We start from the raw sequence: 10,400 nt of genomic DNA on the forward strand, positions 1-10,400 counted from the left end.
TTCAGCTTCTTCCAGTTTTCAGGTTCCTACAAGACATTAACGATGTGGTAGGGATGAGCGTTTTCGGTACGGGTAGCGATTGGTACCGGTACCGATATCAAATTCGGTACCGATTTGGTACCATCGGTACCAAATCGGTACCAAGTTTTGAGTTTTCGGTATCGGTACGGTACCGGTATTTCCAAAATTTTTCACGAAATACCGGTACCATACCGGTACTTAACCGATACCAGTACCAAACCGAACATTTCGGTACCGATACCCGTACCAACTATTTCCGAATTTTGGGATCGGGATTTTCGGGATCGGTACCGGTCGCTACCGGTACCATCCCAATCTCATGCCTATGATGTGGTATCCACATCCAGTATCAAATACCATGTGTTGCTAGAAACAGTAAAAAGTTCAATAATATAAATAGAAATGCCTTTAGAGGAGTTTTCACCATTAGTCCTCTGTTTCTTCAGTTCAGCAAGATAGTCGGGACAATTATGTTTCCAGTGTCCATTTTGTTGCATTTGTCTCATTGGCGCTCCTCAGGAGGTGGCAGTGGTACCTTTACAACATTCTTGTTAGTGCTGTTGGCATGATTAGCAGCAACAGTAACATTCTTCTTGCCTTTCCCGTTATAACCCCGATTCTTGTGGTTAAGCTTCTTGACACCAGAAGATCGGACCACTAGAACTTGATTAGTTTTATTTGGAATACTCATCTCAGCCGTTTTGAGCATACCATGAAGCTCCGACACTGTCTTGACCCAAGCATTCATATTAAAGTTCATTACAAACTGGTCGTAAGAGCTGGGGAGAGAGTTCAAGATGAAATCCGATGCCGTTTCATCTGGCAGGGGATAATCAAGTTTCTTTAACCTGTCGATGCACCCTTTCATTTTAATGACATACGCACTATCAGAGGATCCCTGTTCCATTCTGCAACTAATTAGCTGCTTCATGATGTCGAAGCATTCTTGACGGGCTTGTTTCTGTAACATGCCCTTGAGTTGCTTAAGCATCTCATAGGTACCAATATCTTTCAAACCCTTAGCAAGCTCGAAGGCCATGGATGCAGGCGACTACAATTGGGGTCGTCATTATGCTTTTCAATAACTTTTCTGGCATCAGCTGTATTGTTTTCAAGCTCTTCTGGAACTGGTCCACCAAGAACATACCCGTACAGTTCTGGAATGAAGCTGTGAATTCCGCTTGTTACACGCTTAATAGAGTCCTCATGGTTAAGAAGTTCAAAAAAGACAAGTTACGAACGTCTTATTAACCGTAAGCTGAATTTAAAGTATTTGGAACGTTTCGGGTGTTTGTGTACGATTTTGAAGAAAGACGCCAGGAAATTCGATGAGAAGGCGTTTGAAGGATTCTTTCTTGGGTATAATTCACCTAAGAAGCGGGTATTCAATTTTTCTTCGGGGTGTGTAGAAGAATGGTTTCATGTGGACTGTCAGAGTTACACTACACCTCCAACCGGTAAAGGACCCGACTGGATGTTCGACTACGAGTCGTTATTTAGCTCGTTCACAACGTCGGTTGAAGACTTGGTTAGAGCTTATTTGGAATATCAATGTATTACAAAGCCGAGTTCCTCTACATACGACGAGTACGAGATATCTATTACATCGGAAACATCAAACGATGTTTCAGAATCCTCTGATGAAGCTGAATTCATCGATTCATCTCCAGTTCTTTTGGATGAAGCTCACGACGTACCCGAGCCGATTCAAACTGAAGTTGTTTCGCCGACTATCTCCTTAGACATAGCCAAGGAGAATATCACCAATCTTGATGATAACGTATCTGTTCACGCGAATCCTTCTTTAAGGATTCACACGAATCATCCTCAGGAACAGATAATCGGTGATTTAAGTGATGGTGTTAGAACACGACGCCAGATAGCTAATGCATGTGATGAAGAAACCGTTCTTAATGTATCTCCTACCAATGATTTCGTAATGTCTGCTTACGCGGATATGCATGCCACGGGTATTATCAACATTGCACGATACACCTGCATTTTTATCTCAGATTGAATCAACAAGTGTCACGATGGCACTTAAGGACTTGGGTTGAAGCGATGCAGGATGAGCTACAGCAGTTCGTTACACTGGGTGTATGGGACTTAATCGAGAAACCCGACAAAGTTAAAAGGGCTATACCGACAAAATGGGTCTATAAGTGCAAAAAAGGACGATCGTGGGGTGATTGTGCGTAACAAAGAACGATTGGTCGTTCTTGGGTTTACACCAGGCCCCGAGAGCCTGGTACAGAACGCTTGCTGACCATCTCATTGATAGTGGCTTCAAACGGGGGACTGTAGATTGTACACTTTTCTACAAAAACATTGGTGATGATCTACTCCTCGTCGAGATATATATTGACGATGTCATCTTCAATTCCACAAACGACAAAATTTGAAAGGAATTCGAGAACACGATGCAGACAAAGTTTGAGATGAGTTCGATGGGAGAGATGAATTTCTTTTTGGGGTTGCAGGTTCACCAGTCTGATAACGGGATCTTTATCCATCAAACCAAATATGTGAACAATGTCTTGAGCCGATTCAAGATAACTGCCAGAAAAATCCCCTCGACACCTCTTCCCGTGGGTCATAATTTGTCACCTAATGAATTAGAGGATACCGTAGATCCGACCCTCTATCGAGCTATGATTGGATCATCGATGTATTCGATTGCTTCTCAACCTGACATATTGTTTGCTGTTTGCTTGTGTGCTAGGTATCAGTCAAGTCTACGAGTGAAGCATCTGGCGGCGGTTAAGCGAATCTTACACTATCTGAGGGGTAATCTGTAAGGCCTCGTTCCCGGTAGCGCTACTTTGGCGTTGGATTTACTCATAAACACAGTTCTAAAATCAGAGTTAATTAAAACCTTCGCGGAATAATTAAACATTCACCATCATATTACAAAAACAGCAATTCTTGTCTTAAACAAAAGTTGAATTGTCTTAACATAACATCACAATTCATAACACTTCTATTCCAAGATGCCAGCCTCTCCAGTCCCTACCATGTGTCCCTCCTGTCACACCCCGACTTAGGGCCTAGGCGTGACATCCGTAGTTGGTACCTGTTTTGAAAATATATCAGAGTTACGGGTTATTAGCGGAAGTCTTTGATTATATTAATTTATTTTGAAAACCTTTTAAATAATAATTATTCAAGTATTTGATTTACAAACCTTTGTTTATTCTTGTTTACAATATTTTTTTATTAAAAACTGAGCCATCTCTATCTGCGAGCATCTATCTCCAAGAGTGACTCCTATCCCTTGCTATCTGTGCTATACTTGCTTTCCTGTAATGAGGGGAAAAATACATTAGTTATATGCTGGTGAAACGTTAACTCTGAAAACATTTAACTGACAAGATAGTTTTTGAAACAAACTCAGCAGAAACGTCTCTTATTTCTGGGAACTTGTGCCACTGCCATACACCCATAATTATGGTTCTCCAATAACTGATGCTCATTGGAGAAATTTCGTTATGCCTGTTAGCCTGCAGCCACGTAGCCTTGATTGATAGGTTAATAGATATGTTTGGATCCAGACACATATGTACTCGGTCTGAGTTGCTTTTATTATCTACCTTATAACTTAGGGATCACGTAATCCCTTAAAATGTAGAGATCACGTAATCTCATATTTGACTGACTGTTTAAGATAAACAACCCGTTTATCTGACTGTAAAAGGTTTAGCGTATTCACCTGTGATTATGATTGTCTTTTCTGAATGATGTGGTGATCTCGTTTGAAAACCCTTGTGAATGAATGATTGATCTATGTAATAACATAAGTTTATATAAATACTAGGATCGTCTCTTGATCCAGCTACAGACCTTTAGTCTGGTTTTGATAGCTTTAAACCTTGACTGATCATTTGTTTGAATAAAATATTTAGACTCATAATCTTTTCATTTGTTTACAAATCATGTGTTGAGTTTCTTCTTCATGAAGAAACATCAATTGTTAGGTTTCTTCGTCAAGAAGAAACATTGAATTGACTATAACCCTGGTATGTAAAATCTTACATTTCTTAGTTGTGAAGAAACTACTATATCTGCTTGTATGTAAAAGCTTATGTTTCTTAATCATGAAGAAACATTAATTTAACTATAACCTTTGCATGTATAAAACTTTTATAAACATAATCATGATCAAGGTTTTAGGCTAGACTCCTGACTATGGTCTAAGCCATATCATAAAATAATATTTAGGCAGAACCCCTACCTTATGCGGGTATTTGGAGTTTATATGCCTAAGCTTGTACGAGCAGCGCTTCTACTTCTATCGCGTATCGAGGCTCAAATCATTGGGACTTCGGAGCTTGGAACGTATTACGAGATTGGCACGCTTCTCGAGACTAAGTGTGTGTAAAAGTGTGTGATTTGGAGTGTGAATGAAATGCCGTATCCCTCCCCTTTTATAGCTGATTCTGGGAGTCATTGCGGAGCGCGATGGTCCTTTCTACTAGGGCATCGCGTAGCACGATGTCAGGTTTTGACGCGTGGCATGCTGACTCAGCCCTAGCGTCTGCCACGTGTCCCCCGTTGCGACACGTGTTTGGTGACTCGTGCAACCCCATCGCGTAGCGCGATGGTGATCTTTCTGGGCTCATCGCGTAGCGCGATGGGTCTTGAAATTAGATTTTTAACTTTTGGTCTGTCGTCTTTGATAACCTGCCACTTCTTGATCATACTTCCATTTTCCAAAAATACTGAAGCGGCCCTTATACGGCTCGCGGTGATGCGAGCGTGCGAAGTGCAAAGTGCGCCATCAAAACGCCACATTACGCACATCGTCCGAGTCCGTGTCCGTGCGAGTGATTAGCCATATTAAAACATTTTTATGGAAACTTGCTTCATTATAAAGAGCTTACATTTCTTTGTTTGTTTCCATGTGGGATGAAAATTCCATTCCTTATATATACCCATGGAATGCTTCCCTTTTTCTTCCATCTATCCATGTGGGATGGATTTTTTTTCCTACTTCCTTAAACATAAGATGCTTAATCTTTTCTTATCTCATTTTTCCCATTACTTGATTTTGAGGTTATTTTAATCCTCCAACTTTCAAAGTTGACATTTTTAGTCCAAAATAAATATGGATTTTTTTCTAGGATGTTACACCTCCTCACGCCAGCTGCCTCAACCTATTTGCCTGCGTGCATACTAAAAGTCAGCTACGCTGAGTGAGTTCTAGTTTAACAGTTTACAGGATTATTCTTACACATTCTTTCGTTTACATACAAATATTATTTGTACCACCCTTACATTATTCTTACACATTCTTACAAACACACAATTATACATACATTCTTGCACAGATATTATAAGGGTCTGCCACCCGACTTCTTACACAGATATTATAAGGGTCTGCCACCCGACTTCTTGCACCGATATCGTAGAGTCGGCCACTATATTCTTACCCAGGTATTAGAAGGGCCTGCCACCCTGACTCTTACTATTCTTGCCCAGGTATTGGAAGGGTCTGCCACCTTGACTCTTACTATTCTTGCCCAGGTATTAGAAGGGCCTGCCACCCTGACTCTTACTTCACATTCCTTCTAGATTCTTACAATCATGTTAAGTTAAACAACTAACATATACAAGTTTTAACCTCTTTCTTTCATTCTTACATTAATCATTTGCATTAATCACATAAACATATATCTTTCTTTCATTCTTGCATTAATCATTCACGTTAAGCACATAAGTATATATGTTACTATTCTTACAAGTATGCACACAGCCCTGAAACCATCTCATAGAGAAATGGGGCTAGAACTCACCTGGAGACGATTTCCCTCACCGTTAATGGTAATGCCTTTCCTTAGCTGTGCACGGCTAACTGTACAATACATTACGCGCGTCAATTATCTATTACTACTACTTCTTACATCTAAGTTAATTAAACCCGCAACTAACGGAGGTTCGGGGGCAGCGCCCCTGGTAGCGGGGTCTAGGGGCGGCAGCCCCTAGCATGGTCCAAGGGGCAGAGCCCCTGGTTGAGCGATGCGAAGTCGCTTCGCATGACTTTTTCGCTTCGCATGAAGCTTTTTCGCTTCGCATGGCTGTGCGATGCGAAATATTTATTTCGTTTCTCATGGTTGTGCGATGCGAAGTCGACTTATGCAAAAATAACCTTCTTTTCATTACTTTTGTCATTTTAAGCCAAATTGCTCCGTGACTCATCCTTAGGATTTGATTTTACCCTTTTTATGGGTTTTGGGTCGTACCAACTTTGTATACCCGTGTTTTATGAGGTCCGAACACACCTTTTTGTCCTATATCATACCCGTGAGGTTATAACTCACCAAGTTAATATTTTTCTTACATCTTACAACCCGATCTACTAAGATATCGATTTGCATGTCGAAATCAACCACAAAACTTAACCTTGTTGGCCAAAACTCACCTTTGGCTTCAGGTTCGGTTTGGATCTGGACAACTCGAGGATCTGGACGTGTTCTTGTTGTTTGAAGACACTTGAACACCAAGATCTTCCTTACTTTAGCCTGGATTCGGATTCGGGTCTTGAGAGAGAGTATATGTGTGTTCTAGGGAGTGTGTGTGTGTTTTGTGGGAAGAAAATGGTGAAAGGATGGGGGGATGGCCTTATATAGAGGGCTATGGACCCCACCACCTACTTCCTTTACCAAACCCAATCCTTATCCAAATATAAACACGCACACAATTAAATGAACGACACACACGCAACAATAAATTCTCTTTTATTGTAATCTCGTAATACGGATGTTACATAATCCCGACATCGGCTTGTGGTACCCTAAGGACAATAGTTTTGATTTAACTACTTACACCGATTCCGACTATGGAGGTTGCAAGATCAACTTCAAATCTACGACGGCGGGATGTCAATATCTTGGAAACCGGCTTGTTTCCTGGCAGTGTAAGAAGCAGACTACGGTCTCAACTTCAATAGCCGAAGGGGAGTATGTAGCGGCCTCGAGTTGCTCTTCACAGGTTCTCTAGATCCAGCTGCATCTGCAGGATTACGGTTTTAAGTTTCTTACTACTCCTATCTTTCTTGATAATTATGCCGCTATTTCGATCACCAAAAACGTTGTTCATCATTCAAATACTAAACATATTGAAATCCAATATCACTTTATCCGTGATTGTTTTGATAAGAAACTCATCGATATTGAAAAGATACACACGGATTTTCAAAAGGCTTACCTTTATACCAAAGCCTTTAATAAAACAAGATTTCAATATTTCCTTGGTATAAACAGTTTAAAATCTTTGAAAGAAGTTCAACTACTACGTTAAATCATTTTTATTTTCTTTTTACTGTTTTTATTTTTGTTTTTAGGGGGAGAAAAATAGAAAATACCAAAAAGATAATTTTCGTTTGTACAGAGAAAATTTAAAAAAACCAAAAACATTCAAATATTAAAAATACAAAAACATTGAAAAATGCTCCTCAAGTTTTGAAGCAAAAAAGGAAAAATGATAGTACATTGATTATTGTTCCCAAGTTCAGTAAAAAGTGAGTATAAAATATTGTGTGCTTAATTGTATCGGTGTGTTGGTAGATCTTTAAACAAACAAGTAGGGATTATTATGTGATATAAACCTAAATATGCCGAATCGAAAGGAATGTTAGTTTCTAGCAAAGTCTTGATGATGATGACAGAAATGTAATAATCTGGTCATACTCAAGCCTTCTAATCAAATTGATCATATTTTTAAATAAAAAGCATCTAGTAGGTGGTTAACGCTTTAAAGATTGTGACAATCATCAATTTCAGGTTAACTCCGTTAACTCAACTCCGTCAATTCAAACTTAAAGATTATTGAGTCTATAACGCACACCTCATTACATTTAAACTAGGGTTTAAATGACGCTTAACACTTACTACATGTGTAGTCTTTCGGGAATTGCACCGAAACGCAAACGAGTTGACGCAAACAATTGGTAAATAAACGAAAAACGTCAAAACAATAATTATGTGATAATTATGTGTTAGACTTATGTGTTATGTGATAACATTCTTATAAACATTAACTTAATGTGCTAGAACTAGTTAATTAAGCTAGAAAAGTAACATTTGAAAGTTAAGGGACCAAAGTGTATTATATTATTATTATTAATAATAATCACCAAACCCTAACCTCTACCCCATTCCCAAAACCCGATCGGCAGCCCCCCTTGCCCCCCTCCTTGCGATCGGCCCTCATACACACACATACAATCAAGATTGTTCAAGTTTGATTGAAGATTAAGGTGCTAGGAAGGTATAAACGACTATCCTATGCATCCTTTATACTTAATTTCGATTTTTAATGGGTTAATTACAAACCCTAGATTCCGAAAATTTCATATATTGTGTTCATATGATTTTTGTTTGATTTGATGATGTATTGATGATGATTGATAACTAGAATTGATATTGTTACATGTTAATTGTTGTGTCTTTGATTTTGAGATCAAATTAAACCCTAACCATGTATGTATGGTGTAATTGATGTGCATGGATAGTGGTTATGGTGTCTAGAGTGTCATATGAAAGGATTATGGTCTATAGATGATTAATATGTTGAATTTTGTTGCAAACAGTTTCTGGACAGATTGTGTTGTTGATGTTCAATTGACTTTATCTGGGTGTAAATGTGAAAATTGGTTGAGATTATTGATACTACAGTAAACTATGTTGAGTCTAGTTTCTAAAGAATATAAATTTGCAATTTTTGGACGTGTAAAAGTTAACCTTTATGATTTTACAAAAACGTTGTGCAAAGCTGAGTTGTTAGACCTGCTGTTAGGTTGTTTTGTAAATGTTATATCTCATGAACTACGAGACCAATTGGGTTGGTTCCACTTCTGGAAGTTGACTTGTTGAGTTAGGAACCTAACCCAAGTGGTCTTGCATTTGTTGGATTTTTTTTTTAACGGGAATTTCAAATAACATTCTGTTGCGCATGAATTTGACTGTTATGAGTTTGCTGTAATGATTTGATTATTGTGAGAAACCTATGTGGAATAAAAATATAATAAAATATGTTCTGGAAACCTAAGACATATATGCTTTAGTGATGATTTTTGGTAAATTAATTGAGATGCTATGATCGGTGGAATAGTACAATCTTTCAAGTAGAATTTCTGTCTCGATGAAACTAGTTGCTGAATTTTGTGAAAGTTGCATGAAACAACGTGATTTCTAATTTATTATCGTGTTTTGACCAAAATTGCCCTTGCGGGGAATAATTGCTAATTGATTGTCATGATTTGACCAAATTGCCCTCGTGGGGAATAATTGCTAGTTAATTGTTATGTGTGATCAAATTGCCCTTACGGGGAGTAATTGCTAGTGATGTACATTATTAATACATGACACGTAAATAATTGCTCACACACGTATCGTATCACAAATGTACTTGTTAAGGTCACACACGATTCACAAACGAAACACGAAACATGCTGTGTGCATAGGTATTATGTGCCGGGTCTAGAGACTCGATAATATTCCGACACTTAGAAAAATCTCTTTGTTGTTTTAGAACGCTAGAGAGAGTTTTTATGTGACGCGCATCTTGGTGAATTATTTTGGGAATACTTCGCAAACAGTGAGTTCACTTACCCCTTTTAAACTGTTTTCAAACGGTTTTCTCTTGGGGGAGATAACATACTCCGAAAACGCATTTAAGATTTTGTTAATATAGATTATATATCACTTGTAAAGACTAAGTGGCAAACGCGTTAACTAAAGTCCTTCATTCACATCGAACCGTTTAATATTGGATAATAGCGAGTCATTGTTGAGTAGTACTACTGGGTTTGACAAACCCCACCCAACGCTAAACTCGACTGGAGGTCGAGTGGGTGTAATCTTGGCTAAACACATACCATGGTCTGGATAACCTGGTGGCAAGGCAAATGATAAACAGTCAGTTTCGGTGTCGAACACTTAGTAATACTTGTTTTATAGGCTAGCTACCTATAGATATATAATTGACATAACACTATCTGGTAACGCAAAACGCTGAACGCAAAACACTGAACGCAAACGCTAACGCTTTATTTTATTTGAACTCGTGAACTCACCAACCCTGTGTTGACACTTTTAGTATGTTATTCTCAGGTAGCCGAGGCGGGCGCGCGGTTTAGGATCATGCATTGCTTGAAACACTTTTAATTATGCAAACTTATTTTAAACTGTTATCATTGGGTTTTAAGTCGTCCTGCGTGACACAACATTGGTTTCTATGGTTTTACGCTTCCGCATTTAATTACTCGTAAACGTTTTCATGGTTTTAAAACTTTGTTTTATGGTTTGATTATAACTAATGATTCCGATCCTGTTAGTTCACACCCTCTTACGGTAAAACTCCGTTAGTGGATTTTGAGGGTG

At 38.7% G+C, this 10,400-nt stretch overlaps 1 protein-coding gene across 1 annotated transcript; it reads right to left on the minus strand.

The window, feature by feature from the left end:
* Positions 1–523: 523 nt before the first annotated feature.
* Positions 524–1,060, minus strand: LOC143532857 (uncharacterized). Its single transcript, XM_077027780.1, has one exon. The coding sequence runs from the start codon at positions 1,058–1,060 to the stop codon at positions 524–526; it is 537 nt and encodes a 178-aa protein (XP_076883895.1).
* Between the last annotated feature and the right edge of the window lie 9,340 nt (positions 1,061–10,400).

The sequence above is a fragment of the Bidens hawaiensis genome, unplaced genomic scaffold (genome assembly GCF_021521415.1).
Source record: "Bidens hawaiensis isolate Kalapana, Puna unplaced genomic scaffold, B.hawaiensis_p1.1 tig00009566_1, whole genome shotgun sequence".
NCBI lineage: Eukaryota > Viridiplantae > Streptophyta > Magnoliopsida > Asterales > Asteraceae > Bidens > Bidens hawaiensis.

Excerpts from the sequence above, each read along its gene's own strand:
- LOC143532857 (XM_077027780.1), bottom strand. The coding sequence starts at position 1,060 with ATGGCCTTCGAGCTTGCTAAGGGTTTGAAAGATATTGGTACCTATGAG.